We start from the raw sequence: 15,616 nt of genomic DNA on the forward strand, positions 1-15,616 counted from the left end.
ATAAAGTGGTGTTCGTTGTGTCCTCCTGTGAATTCGTCCCAGCCGTAGGTCTGATGAATAACGACTACGGTAAGAGAGAAAGGGATGAGTGCCTTGTGGTTTGCCTGATGTCATCTTCTAACATTAAAACTGTTATTATAAACCAAGGAGCGTAATGTTTATGCATGAGGCTGCGTGGTGACGGATGAGGATTTCTCTCGGTCTGTGAGCGAAATCTGTGTAAAATCCACCTTTTTTTAAAAAAATACAATACAGAATTTACACAGATGAGAGCATTGCTTCAGATTTACAGCATCATCATCATCATCATCTCTCCCAATGTCTCCTCACACATTAGACTCCCATGGTGACGGTTACAAGAGTCACTCCACTCAGTCTTAGGGTTGCCATGGCGACAAGTTGCTACAGCGACGTCTATGAGCGTCAAACCTGCAAATGACAGCGAACCCACCTGATGTTTACAGCAAAACCACCAAAGCTGAAAGATTACTGATTTTCAGGCTAACAGGATAATCACAAAGGGAGTAGCGGAATAGTACAGTATTGTTGTTATTATTATTATTATTATTATTATTATTATTATTGTCATCATAATGTTGATCATGACTGCTGTTGGAAAGGGTTGATTTGTACACTAGATGGCATCCGTGGATCAGAAGATTCACACTTTACAGTAAAAGGAGGATGATGTTTTTCTCATGTGCAAAAAAAAACATGCTTGCAAAACTCTTCACTATTCTCAAGTAATGCTAAGATAGAAAAGGATGTCATTTTTAAATGGAAAATTCAGTTATATGATACCTAGATAGCGGTCGGTCCAGTGCCAGTCCACGTTCAACAATTTTTTTGAACTCATGCTAATTTGGCTCTCAGAACACCTCTGTGTGCTTTGCTGAGACCAGGTTTCAGGCATAAACTAGAACGCTAATTGAGATGCCAGACACTGTCAGAAAGCTGTACCTTTCCTAGCCACAGTGTTGGTATCTTTGTCTTATGTACCATTAATGTCCAATATGTGGACGCCTGGCCATCATAACTTTTCTGAACATCCCATTCCAATAATTTTGCTGCTGTAACATGTAACATCCACTCTTCTGAGAAGGTTATCCACTAGATTTTGGAGATGGCTGTGGGGAGTAATACCAGTTTGGACATTCATTCATTCATTTTCTACCGCTTAGCCGAACTTCTTGGGTCACGGGGAGCCTGTGCCTATCTCAGGCGTCATCGGGCATCAAGGCAGGATACACCCTGGACGGAGTGCCAACCCATCACAGGGCACACACACACACTCATTCACTCACGCAATCACACACTACGGACAATTTTCCAGAGATGCCAATAAACCTACCATGCATGTCTTTGGACCGGGGGAGGAAACCGGAGTACCCGGAGGAAACCCCCGAGGCACGGGGAGAACATGCAAACTCCACACACACAAGGGAGAGGTGGGAATCGAACCCCCAACCCTGGAGGTGTGAGGTGAACATGCTAACCACTAAGCCACCATGCCTCCCACAATATCACAAATTAGTGATATTGTACAAGTGCAAAAGATATGCACTATAGGACCAAAAGTATGTGCACCCCTGATCAACCATATGTGGTTTTTCCCCAGATTGTTACCACAAGGTCTGATGCACACAACTGTACAGAAAGACTTTGTGTGCTGTAACATTACAATTTTCTTTTCACTGGAACTAAGAGACACAGACACTGCTCCAGCATGACGATGCCTCTGTACACAAAGCCACAGAGCTCCATGAAGACATGGTGTGTTAATGTTGGAGTGGAAGAACTCCAGTGTCCTGCACAGAGCCCTGACTCTGACTCAACCCCACTGAACACCTTTGAGAACACCGACGTAACCCCAGACCTCCTCACACTTACATTAGTGCACTAAAGTTACATGAACATATTTCCTCAGCCAAATTCCATTCCTTCTTGGAAAAATGGAGGCTTTTATAACAGGAAAGAAACTTCATATAAATGGCCGTGTTTTTAGAAAGGGACGTTTATCAAGCACATACGAGTGTCACGGTCTACATGGGCCTTTCTGCCAAATCTGTGCCATTTGCTCATTCAAATTAAACTTCATATTTTGTCTTAGTTCATGATGGAGTCTCATAACATCTATATTTAACTATACAAAATGGGTTGGTTCTCTGCATTTTCATCTACAAAATGTAAGAAACATATCATACACCAAAAGATGATATGTAGATATTATGTACATCGTGAGGGATGACGGACACAACGTCCTCAAATTACCAAAACATGTCTTCATGTGCTGGCCGGAAACATGCGTTGACCCCAGTCTGATGCATACATTTTACAACAACTTGAATCACAACAGCCATCTGTCGGTCACTTAACTTGAAATGTCTGGCATTAAAGCAGTCACATTTCAGTTTTTGTGTTGATGTCCACAAGCTGCATCACTGCCTGATGCATCCTCATAGTAGACTGAATTGGTGGCACATTGTCGGTCATCTCTGAAACTGCTTCATCTTTGACTAAAACAAAAAACAAAACAAAACTGCGGATTGTTGTGTCTTTTGCAACACAGAAAACAGCCCTGCAGCATTCATTTCTGTTCCTTTGTTGACCAGACTGTCAGCTCTTCTCCTCAGTGCCCCCATCACACCATCTGGGGCTCCCTTTACATGGCTTGCTTCAAGCAATGATCTCCCTTCTGATCAGCTCAGGACAAAACAGGGAACATTTCCTCTGTGATTATACTGAGTGCAAGAGCCATCACTAAAAATGGACTGTAGAGACATCAAACACTGCTGAATGTCTTAATTGGGACACTGTGCTGAAGGACATTGGGTGGGATGCTATGTGTGAAATGTTGCCTGCTGGTGTGATGCTCTGAATTAGACTGGCTATATTTCTGAACTGTACTTGCAGAGGTAAATTTAAGACAAGTCAACATGAATTAATCATCCGTGTGCTTTCAAGCCGCCTCGTCTCGGTGTCCTGTAGTGAGTAAACTGCAGAGGTGGGAGTAAGTCACACATGTGCAAGTCACAAGTAAGTCTCAAGTCATGAACGCCAAGTCAAAGTCAAGTCGAGTCTTTTTCATATTTGTCAAGCAAGTCTCGAGTCAAGTCGAGTCCCCCATCTCTGAGCCATTTAACTCAAGTCTGAATCAAGTCTCAAGTCATGAATGTCATGTCAAAGTCAAATCGAGTCTTTTTTTAATATCTGTCAAGGCGACTTAAGTCTGACTCAAGTCAAATCATATGACTCTAGTCCCTCATCTCTGGTAAACTGGTTGTTGATATTTAAAGTGTCTCTTAAACCTCTGCAGCAGCAGCAGCAGGTTTAGCTGTTCTACTAATTCTTCTTGTGTGGTCTGAAACTCTCTTTAATTGTGACTTCAGATATTTTGCATTTCTATCCAGAATTGCTCATTGGGGATAAGATACTTGAGTATCTGCGTTATACTGGCTAGGGACTAGGTAAGACCCCCAGATCATTCTTCTTCATATAGGCACTTAATATTTTATATCTCACTTTCACAAGCTCATCCTGATTGATTTTTGTCCAGAAAAAAAATGGAAACTTCAGAAATCAGGTGAATAGTATTATATTGACTAGTATTAGTCCTAACAGATCAATAAAACAGAGGGAACTCTGAGGAAACATATACACACACCACTGCACCAGACGGTTTTGTCAAACACCTTCAGCCCCATGTTCATTTGTTGTGTTAATGTGCTGCATAAAGGAAACTGAAGTAGGGATTTGGACACTAAAATGTTCATGCTACGTGAATACCAGACTACCTTTGCTACCTTTCACAGACTTGCACGTGTACTTGGCTTTGTAGGATAAATCAGTGCCACAGTAAAACACCATCGAGTTTATTTTTATTTTAGAAATTTCCCCTGATCTGGTCAGGATCCACAACAGCCATAATATGTCTGGGGAGAAGGAGATGTGACAGGATATGATGCTGATATCCTGAAACTCATTTAGCAGCACACACACACACACACACACACACACACACACACAGGCACGCACGCACACACACACACACACGCACGCACGCACGCACACACACACACACACACACACACACACACACACACACACACACACACACTCAGGCACGCACGCACTCAGGCACGCACGCACACACACACACACACACACACACACACACACACTCAGGCGCACACACACACAATCAGGCACGCACGCAAGCACACACACACACACACACACACACACACACACACACACACACACACAATCCTGTCTCATTTGGCTGCAGCTCGAGCGCATTGGAGCTTTTACACACCACTGAAACGACCTCACGTCCTACAAAGACCCTCGTTTTCGATGAAGCAGTGATTTCATTTGGTCGAAAAAGAAAAACAGAGAACAGCAAGATCCTGTCGCTGTGTGAAAATGAGATGTATTCGGGCGGTTTCTTGGCATTGGAGAGATTTTTGAGAATGATGCGCGAGCGAGGAGCAAACAGTATCGGTAACGGGCACGGCTCAGGGACGTGTGAAGCTGACGACGTGAACGCGCTTTCCACGAGATGAGGTACGTAAACATTATGTGCAGGATGTGTGCGTGTTTTCGCCGTTTTTATTTCTTAATATTGTGTGTTTAATCAATAGGAGGAGATTTTTATTCAGCATCATTATGTTTCCCTCCTCCACCTGCACGACATGCTGCTGACAAACTACATCTCATTAATCACCATTACAATGTCCATCACAACCAGCATCACTCTCACACTAGTGACCATTACAATGTCCATCACAACCAGCATCACTCTCACTAGTGACCATTACAATGTCCATCACAACCAGCATCACTCTCACTAGTGACCATTACAATGTCCATCACAACCAGCATCACTCTCACTAGTGACCATTACAATGTCCATCACAACCAGCATCACTCTCACTAGTGACCATTACAATGTCCATCACAACCAGCATCACTCTCACTAGTGACCATTACAATGTCCATCACAACCAGCATCACTCTCACTAGTGACCATTACAATGTCCATCACAACCAGCATCACTCTCACACTAATGACCATTACAATGTCCATCACAACCAGCATCACTCTCACTAGTGACCATTACAGTGTCCATCACAACCAGCATCACTCTCACTAGTGACCATTACAATGTCCATCACAACCAGCATCACTCTCACTAGTGACCATTACAATGTCCATCACAACCAGCATCACTCTCACACTAGTGACCATTACAATGTCCATCACGACCAGCATCACTCTCACTAGTGACCATTACAATGTCCATCACGACCAGCATCACTCTCACCAGTGACCATTACAATGTCCATCACAACCAGCATCACTCTCACTAGTGACCATTACAATGTCCATCACAACCAGCATCACTCTCACTAGTGACCATTACAATGTCCATCACGACCAGCATCACTCTCACTAGTGACCATTACAATGTCCATCACGACCAGCATCACTCTCACTAGTGACCATTACAATGTCCATCACGACCAGCATCACTCTCACTAGTGACCATTACAATGTCCATCACGACCAGCATCACTCTCACTAGTGACCATTACAATGTCCATCACAACCAGCATCACTCTCACTAGTGACCATTACAATGTCCATCACGACCAGCATCACTCTCACTAGTGACCATTACAATGTCCATCACAACCAGCATCACTCTCACTAGTGACCATTACAATGTCCATCACAACCAGCATCACTCTCACTAGTGACCATTACAATGTCCATCACAACCAGCATCACACAAATCACCATCACATATATCACCGATCCTATTAATAACCATCACAGTGACACATTTTGCCCTAAAATACTGTGCATGTTTCCAAGGCACAGTGAATCATAATCAACGAAAAAATGTTCAGCACCATGTTCTCAACACCACTGATGGTGTAATTTAACAATGTAAGACAGAAGGATGAATTAATTCACTATTTCGTCGTCTTTTTATTAATAACATCACTATTACTAACAAATAATCCACTATTACATGTTTTTTTTTAGTCATTATTACCCAATAATCTTGTACTGTCTTTATAGCTGTGCTTATTTTAAGCATTTATTCCCAGTAATAAGCTTTAAATAAAAAATGGGTTAGGGTTAGGGTTAGGGTTAGGGTTAGCCCACACCGCTCCCTGTTCTGTATCTAATGACTGATCCTTGTAATAAAAAACAAAACAAAACACAAATAGAGCAGTTATTTGATTAGAAATGACGGCCATGTTGCTCTGTCTCGTTTCGATAACTGCTGTTGCTGGGGAATGGAGAACACAGATAGAGGAAATAGGCCACTGGGGTAAACACAGCGCTGAGATAAGCACAGGGCTGCAGGGAAATGAGCGTCGTCTTCGGGAGTCTGTGTTTAGCATGCATTCCCCCGATGCACTTAATGAATAAAGAGAGTGAAGGTCAGGTGTAGTGTTTGCACAGCAAAGCACATGCTGTTGTCTTTGTGTCCAGTGCTACATCCAGAATATGGTGCTACCTTGAAATGTCGTTTTTAGTTCAATTTAATTGGATTTTAATTGCAGACATTCACATTTTTCATTTGTATACTGCTATAAGATTGAAATAGGAAAAACATGAATAGAAATAGACATGAAACTAGAATTGCTGACTCTTATTTTCAGTTCTCCTATATTAACAGACCCACCAGAAACTCTGCCCCCTTTCAGTTTCTTCCTTAGACAAATGATGTGTGACTCGGCTCTTAACAATTGTTAATACAAAGCAGCTTTAAAGAAATACAGATGTAGATTTAAAGCAAAGCAGAGATGACAAAACTAATCTCCAGGACACGATGAGAAAGAAACCTTGAGATTAACCAGGGAATGTTTATGAAAGGATGTTCAGTTTGAGCTAATAGGAGTCATGGACAGTCTTTATTCCGTTATTACACAAAAATCCAGCGAATGTCCAGGTGAGATGATGCTCTAAAGAAAGGGTGAGACTTGGATGTGAACTGTTTTTATCCTAAGGGTTTCTATGTACAATCTGAAAGGTAGCCACAATGGCAGACATATCAGAGCAGACATCGAGGTACAGGATGCATCAGGCATGTCCATATAATCCTCCTCATCCAGATACTTCTGAAGGCTTCCTTAGCTAAACTCAAGCATGATTAATGGAAGGATTGTCTAACATTCAGAACCAGGCCATGTTAGGAACACTTGATAACAAAGAGAGTAAGTTTAAACTTGTCTAATCTAGATGTTGGCTAATTGGCTTAATAATGTAATAATAACTCTAAAAAATAAAAATATTTGGCTATCTTTTTTTATATGCTGTGCACATACTGTACATTGTGTTCTACAAAAATATCAAAACACTGAATTGAAGATTCCTGTTAAATGTTTATATGAAAAAATAAATCTATTTATAGACATATGTTTATATATAGGAGAGCACGGTGGCTTAGTGGTTAGCACGTTTGCATCACACCTCCAGGGTTGGGGGTTCGATTCCCGCCTCCGCCTTGTGTGTGTGGAGTTTGCATGTGCTCCCCGTGCCTCGGGGGTTTCCTCCGAGTACTCCGGTTTCCTCCCCCGGTCCAAAGACATGCATGGTAGGTTGATTGGCATCTCTGGAAAATTGTCCATAGTGTGTGTGTGTGTGTGTGAGTGAATGAGAGTGTGTGTGTGCTCTGTGATGGGTTGGCACTCCGTCCAGGGTGTATCCTGCCTCGATGCCCGATGACGCCTGAGATAGGCCCAGGCTCCCCGTGACCCGAGAAGTTCGGATAAGCGGTAGAAAATGATTAAAAGAATGTTTATATATGTTTATTCTTCCAATCAGTCAGGACAGGGCAGCTTTCTAGAATTTATAAAATTCTAGAAATGTATGGTTGGTTGGGGTTGTGGTAGTCTAGCGGTTACAGTGTTGGGTCACTGATCCGAATGTCGAGAGTTTGAATCCCAAGTCCACAAAAGTGCCACTGCTGGGCCCCTGAGCAAGGCCCTTAACCTTTAGTTGTATAAAATGAGATGAATAGCCAAATGAATAGCCACTCTAGATAAGGGTGTCTGCTAAATGCCAGGAATGTAAATGTATTCTTCATAACTTTACCTTCATCTGTTTTCAGGCATGAATAGCAGTTCACCAGTTAAATTGTGCTGACATCATTTCCTCAGCTTTATTGCATACACGAAAGCAGACACAGGGTGTCTCAGAAGTAATTACCAGTGTATGCGCTGTACAACTTCATTAAACAATTCCTCCTTGCTGTCTCTATTCCCGCGAGCACTCTGGCGACTCGTTGCTGCGATTAGCTGAGCCAGGAAAATCCTAATGATCTAAAATGGCCATGGACACCATAAGAGCTGATCTGCAGCTTATTTTCAGGACAAAACCTCAACAAGAGAATCGCAATTGTTATCGAAACATATTAGGCTCTGAACACAAAAGGCCACTGTGCTGCTTTGGTTTGCAAAGGGACTGGATTTGATTGCCATGGAAACATATTTTGTCATATCCCTTTAGGATAAAAAAAAAAAAGTAATCCCAGTAATAGTGAACAGTTTGAGATTGAATCGTGCAAGCGTTACAAGCATAGATAACAGTAAAGCAGGCTTAAAGATCAGATCAGCAAACCTTGAAAGTCTTTATTCATGACATTTCTCTGTTGTTGCTTTGCAGGTCTGACATACCACAGCTACAGAAATGGTGTATGCTTTGCCGATGGACGCTGCGAAGCCATCTCTGCACACGACACTCCTGACATATCTGATGCCTAACAATTCAGAGAGAGACAATGTGTCGGGTCTCCCAGCCATTTCCCCCACACCTGTCTGCAACCTCGACACGTCCTCGTTTAATCCCAACAGCACCCGTGTGTCCTATGAGCTCACTCCGGCAGAAGTGACCATTCTTGGGCTGATATTTGGGGTCTTTTGGCTGGTTTCGGTTTTAGGGAATGCTTTAGTTTGTCTGGTGATACACCGCAGTCGCAGAACTCAGTCGACCACAAACTACTTTGTGGTGTCTATGGCTTGTGCTGATTTGCTGCTGAGCCTGGGCTGCGCTCCATTCGTTCTGCTCCAGGTCTCGTCCGGGTATTGGCCCCTGAGTGCGGCGGCCTGCAAGGCGGTGCGTTACCTCCAGCACCTGTGCCCTGGCGTGCAGGTCTACGTGCTCCTTTCCATCTGTGTGGATCGCTTCTACACCATTGTGTATCCACTGAGCTTCAAAGTGTCTCGGGAAAAAGCCAAACGCATGATTCTGGCGTCATGGCTCTTCGACGCAGCCTTCGTCTCGCCATGCCTCTTCTTCTACGGATCTTCATCGTCAGTTGCACAAAGACACTGCGAGTTTTTTCTTCCAGGATCTTGGGATGGTCTGGCCTATGCTTTGATTCACCTCCTGTTTGGGTTCCTGGTTCCAGCACTTCTTATCTTATCCTTCTACCAGAGGGTCGTGCGCTACATCTGGCGGATTAGCGCGGATGGACGCACGGTGCGCAGGACTATGAACATCGTGCCCAGAACAAAAGTGAAAACCATTAAGATGTTTCTTATGCTCAACACTGTGTTCCTCCTCACGTGGATGCCTTTTTACGTAGCGCAGCTTTGGCATCCTGACGTATCTGCTGGCACCAGCAGGCAGGGGGTGCTGTTCTTTGTTGCGATCGCCTGGATGTCGTTCAGCTCAACTGCTTCAAAGCCGACGCTCTACTCGGTGTACAATGCCAATTTCAGACGAGGGATGAGAGAGACGTTCTGTATGTCATCGATGAAGTGCTACCGGAGCAACGCATACACCATCACTGCCAGTTCACGGATAGCTAAAAAAAATTACGTTGGTGTGGTAGACTTGCCGATGCCGGCAAAAACTCTCATCAAAGATTCTGTTTATGACACTTTTGATCGAGAAGCAAAAGAGAAAAAACTGGCATGGCCTATAAGCGTCAACCCACCAAACACATTTGTATAGAACGGCACGGTGATATGTCCATTCAAACGTACTCAAAGGTGCTCAGGCTCACATTTTTTGGAATACACCTTGCATGACAAGCAGACAAGCCGGACATGACAAGAGCAAAAATATCTGATAGTAACCAGGTGTCTAGCTCATACTCGTGTTTCGTGATGAGAAGCACTACTGTGTCATGTGTCTATAGTACATCACCTGATATTGTTGTATGTTGTTGTATGTTGTTTCTCATGATCATAAATGTTGTGATGTAAAAGAAACCAGCAGGTTATGGAGGGAAAGTGAGAGAACTATGAGCCTCTCATTGTCTATATGTCCATGGAGTCTAGATTTGTTTCATGGGTTTGTGATGAACGTTATCTACGCCGCAGTCGAGAGACGCGCTTTCTCACGACGCTCCGCCGTGATGATGCTTTCGTTTTGTTTCGTTTCTTACCATAGAGTGTTACTTCCTGTAGGAAACATGTCCTGTTCAAGTAAATGTCCAAAACTGTGTTGCATTAAACGATGACAAGCAAAGAATTATAATAAAAAAAAACGCATCAGTTGCACATCAATTACAGGCTTATTAATGGATTAGTAACAACGTTCTGTGACGATCACAATCTGATGACAGATTTGACCTTAGATTTTAGTGGGCAGCCAAAAGGGTTAAACAGATACGGGTCCATTTACACAATGAATCGGATGTGTCTTCAGTGCAAGGAGTTTAAAAGATGATTCCTGTGCTTGTGGCTTAATAGTAATTTAATTAGTTTTACACACAAAAAAAGCACAAAGCCGCAGCGAATTCAACGTTTTTGAACAGTCACAAAAAAAAACCTGGAGCGACTGATAAAAGCTGATGTGACATTTCACAATATTAACTTTGTGTGCTTTTGTGTGGTTTGACTTTACACACATAATTACACGTTGTCTCTCTGGGCACAAAACAAAATTTAATTCATTCATCAAAACACATTAAACCAAACGACAGAATATCTTTAACTGTAATCTTTCTTGACAAGAGACAAATTTTCTTCTACATTTGTCAAAATCTTCAGAAACAGGACAAGCCTAGAATCTCAGAAAGACACTTTTGTATTATATGAGATAAAAAGAGGGGGGGCACGGTGGCTTAGTGGTTAGCATGTTTGCCTCACACCTCCAGGGTTGGGGGTTCGATTGCCTTGTGTGTGTGGAGTCTGCATGTTCTCCCCGTGCCTCGGGGGTTTCCTCCGGGTACTCCGGTTTCCTCCCCCGGTCCAAGACATGCATGGTAGGTTGATTGGCATCTCTGGAAAATTCTCCGTAGTGTGTGTGTGTGTGTGTGTGTGTGTGTGTGCCCTGCGATGGGTTGGCACTCTGTCCAGGGTGTATCCTGCCTTGATGCCCGATGATGCCTGAGATAAGCACAGGCCCTCCTTACCCGAGAAGTTCAGATAAGCGGTAGAAAATGAGTGAGTGAGTGAGTGAGTGAGATAAAAAGATGAATATGGAACAATTTGAAAAAACAGAAACAATCTGTTAAAAAGGTCAGAATGAAAACTTCATACCCACTGACAAGCTCATGGAGAAAAGAAATCAAACATGTACGCTAAGCAATTGCACATCTTTATTATACATATTTTTTGTTACATAGACAAATAGTTTCAGCTTTTGCCAACAGTTCTATACATACTTTATACATAAATATAAAAATATCCATATATTTCTGTGCAAAATAATGACATTAATGGAAATGGACAGGCAAGAAATGGAGAAAAAAAAATGCGTCACTGTTCTACAGAACATTATGATCGATCTGAACAGTTTTTTTGTTTTTTTTTTATTGTTTAAATAAACATCAGCTCAAATTATTCATGGTGTCCAAAATACTTTAATCGGTACATCCGAGCTACTGTTTCTTGGTTTTGGTTTTGTACAAAGAGTTTATTCATGAACTAATTCTTTCTTTCTGTATGATCTGGGTGGAATATGCCTACTTAAACAAAAATAAAAACATCGGTTTAGTTAACTGACAAATTAAGATCGCACGACATTCTTTATTCTGTACGCATTCTAATGAGAACTTATTCTGAAACGTTTTCTTACATACACACTAATATTTAATGTAGATTGTAACACAGAGAGATAGATAGATAGATAGAGAGAGAGAGAGAGAGAGAGAGAGACAGAAATAAAACGAGAAAGCAGAAGTGTAAGTGATATGTTGTACTAATGGTACAACATATCACTAAAGGTGTTAATGTAATACAGACATCTGAGTATCTGATGATAAAATGTACAGACAGTAGACAGATGACAGATCAGACGCTTATAGTGACTAAAACATCCACGCTTTACAGATGTGGATGGATAAAGAGGAAAGTGCGTTATCTTTCAGTAGGAAATACACACGTACGAAATAACTTGGCTTCACGCAAAAGAATGAAGAACTTTAACCCAGTGCTCTGCAAAATCTTCAAAAAAATTCGTTAAAGTGCTTAGAGCAGTGCTTAGACCAGTGCCTTCTCTCTACATTCGCTTTCTGACCTGCCTCGCCTTTGCCTTTCACTTCTACAAGATTCGAATTCGGAGACGGTAAGAAAATAACGATGTTCGTTATCAGGTGAATACTGTGGAGTTGAAGTGTTTTAGTGTTTGTTAGCCAGATTCCTCCAACAAAACCTCAATAAGCCCCTGTTTGTACTGCCCCTGTGTGACTGTTGCTCTGTTCCTTCATCCTTCATATACACCAGTCTGTGCAGCTCTACATTAATCACCTCCTCCATGCCTGCAGCGAGCTGGACTGTATATTCTAACACAAGTCTTTAAATGGAATCTAAGTCGACTTGCTCTGGCTGATGCCTGATGAGTTGTATTTGCCGTTTTGGGGGGTTTTTGGTGGCGCTGCTGCTTTGTGAGCCTTTCTGATCATCTCCGGTTAGGAGAGCTTTGATTTCAGACGGGATTTTTCCCTGGTCCATGGCAATGCACCACTGCTTGTACTGGGGGGAAAAAACAACACAAAACACAGAGAAGAAATATTAACAAACTGTCAAGGGTTTACACATTAAAATAACGTTTAAAAACATTTTGCTCAATTACGTTTTACTAGGAAAGTATCCAAGAACACAGGGAGGGATAAATTTACATATTAATGTCTTTATCCAAAATGAAGCACACTGATCAAGTCTTTACTTGTCTAACTTTACTTTTCCACGGAGATTGTGAGGAACCCACCATCTCTAGTTCTTCTCTCAGGGCACAGATGGCTCTCTCTTTGCTGGACACCAGCTCCTCCAGGTACTGGTAACGTAGCTTCTTCCTGGCTCGACATTCTCGCGCGCTCTGCCTGCTGCGTTCCAGCTTCGCCTTCAGGTCGATCTTAGCTGGCTTTCGCCCACGCTTGCCCGGTTTCTTCACCTTTCCGCTAACCATCTGCTTAGAAAACAGGGAGACTGATGTTACGCTAACATTACATTGAGAAAAACATTTATTATTTACATTTAGTAAAAAATGTTCCAACAAAACAGGATATAAAGTCTGAATCTTTAATAAAATAAAAATGCTGTGATAGTGATGAATACAACACTGAGGGATGTGCAGTTACAGGAACTTACTCAACACTGGCGTAGTAATGCACCACGACATCCTGTAGTATTATCATAATTCACATGTAATAAATCAAATATACAGCACTAATACTATGGAAAATAATAGTACTACCATTACTAAGAAGAAAAAGAGTTATACGTAAAGATATTATAGAACAATTATTAAAATGTTTGTTGTAACTTAAAAATGTTTTTTGTATCGTTGTAAATATAATATTAATAAAAAAAATTGCTAAGAGAAGAAACAAATGTTAAGCAAGAGAAAATTAATACATTTAAAAATGAATAGATATAATGTTTAATTCAATATTAATTAGCCAGAAGGGATAAATAAATATATAAAATGCAACGATGTGTTGGTTTGAAATAAATAAAAATGACCAAAATTAATTCATGTTTGGCATCGAGTTCACCCAGCAATATAATAAACTCATATTTAAAATAAAAATAAAATTATATATAATAAACTATGGCACATATAGCATGTCAAATACTACTAATCTTAATAATAATAATAATAATAATTACAAGGATGTTCATTAATATAATATTAATACAACTACAAACACCATACAAGCTAATACAACTTTTACTACAACTATTATTACTAATACTACTACTACCACTGTATAAATACAATTACTACATCTAACATTACTACTACAAATAATAATAATAATCATAATAATTAAAAAAATAAAATAAATAATAATAATAATCACAAGGATATTAATATAATATATTTGCTCTAACTAATTATTTTTAATTAGTTTTTAATTAAAAAAAAATCAAAAACACTTGTCATGCGTCAACTTTAAATAAGCAAAAATTTATAAAAGTAAAATCTTAATAAATGAAAACATTTTGATAAATAATATTTACATTACAAAGGATAAGAAAGATAAGTAGCACATTGTGAATGAAGAGAGAGAGAGAGTTCTTGATGTCCATGTTTATGTCAGGGATATAAACAACATGCATAAATACACTCCTGACCTGTAAAAACATCTGGAGATAACCAGATGTGTAATAAGCAAAGTGACAGGCAGTGGGCTGCTAGTTAATAACATATTTAAAAAAGCTAAGTCATTAACTAGCTGGTTAGTTTGGCATGCGGATAAAAACAACAACTCATTACACACCTTAACTGAACTAACACATCTGCACACACTAACATCACTAACGCTACTGTTCAGTAATAAGAGCACTGAGCTGGTTATCTGGACTAAACTAAGTTACTAAGTAAACCATCTCTTACCTTACTGTCATCCATTTTGGATGACCTGCACTTGGAGATCCAAACAGCTAGCTAGCTTGTTAGCTAACGAGCCACCAGAACAACACGTAATTAACACGTTTAACGCCTTCTTTTAGTCACACGCTGTGTGAACGGATACCCGAGCGTCCAAAAACACGATTTTAGTCCGTGTCTATTAGAAACTAGGCGTCAAAACACTACCACAAAACCCCGAGAGTCGCTAATGTTTTTAGCATCGTTTCCGCCCCTTAGACGTTTTTCACTGCGCGCGGTGCATGCTGGGACTTTGAGTTTTCTGTCTCTCATTATTGTTGACATTTTTTAGTCTGTAGGCAAAAGAACCAGGCTGCTAATCTACAAGGAAACTAATCTACAAACCGCACCGTGTTATTCCTCCTACACCCACATCCCACATTTGTTTATGATTACTCATTTTTATTTTTATTTTTTCTTAACCTTTTAACAATTTAAACTTAGACTATAAGCTAAAAGCCCCTACTTGTGTTCATGATTACACATTTTTATTATTATTTTTTTTTACTTTTTAACTATTTAAACTTAGACTATAAGCTAAAAGCCCCTACTTGTGTTCATGATTACACATTTTTATTATTATTATTTTTTTTTTACTTTTTAACTATTTAAACTTAGACTATAAGCTAAAAGCCCCTACATTTGTTCATGATTACACGTTTTTATTTATTTTCAATTTATTTAGCTAAAAGCCCCTGACCGTCACAGGTCGTAGGTTGTGCCATTACAATTTATTTCCACGTCACTCCTCATGTTACTAAACTACTG

General features: G+C 40.6%; 2 protein-coding genes across 2 annotated transcripts; one reads left to right on the forward strand and one right to left on the reverse strand.

Moving 5' to 3' along the window:
• The first annotated feature begins 4,212 nt into the window (after positions 1–4,212).
• On the forward strand, positions 4,213–11,177 carry gpr19 (G protein-coupled receptor 19). Its single transcript, XM_027153873.2, has 2 exons — positions 4,213–4,566; positions 8,687–11,177. The coding sequence occupies exon 2, from the start codon at positions 8,711–8,713 to the stop codon at positions 9,977–9,979; it is 1,269 nt and encodes a 422-aa protein (XP_027009674.1). The 5' UTR covers positions 4,213–4,566; positions 8,687–8,710; the 3' UTR covers positions 9,980–11,177.
• Positions 11,178–11,560: 383 nt separating this feature from the next.
• crebl2 (cAMP responsive element binding protein-like 2) lies at positions 11,561–15,088 on the reverse strand. Its single transcript, XM_027153855.2, is given in 4 exon segments — positions 11,561–12,842; positions 12,844–12,948; positions 13,184–13,381; positions 14,816–15,088. Coding segments are annotated over 4 exon segments (378 nt in total). The 5' UTR covers positions 14,831–15,088; the 3' UTR covers positions 11,561–12,782.
• Positions 15,089–15,616: the final 528 nt, after the last annotated feature.

This window comes from Tachysurus fulvidraco, chromosome 19 (assembly GCF_022655615.1).
Source record: "Tachysurus fulvidraco isolate hzauxx_2018 chromosome 19, HZAU_PFXX_2.0, whole genome shotgun sequence".
NCBI classification, from domain to species: domain Eukaryota; kingdom Metazoa; phylum Chordata; class Actinopteri; order Siluriformes; family Bagridae; genus Tachysurus; species Tachysurus fulvidraco.

What these genes read in the sequence shown, in the direction of transcription:
- gpr19 (XM_027153873.2), top strand. Translation starts at nt 8,711, where the DNA reads ATGGTGTATGCTTTGCCGATGGACGCTGCGAAGCCATCTCTGCACACG.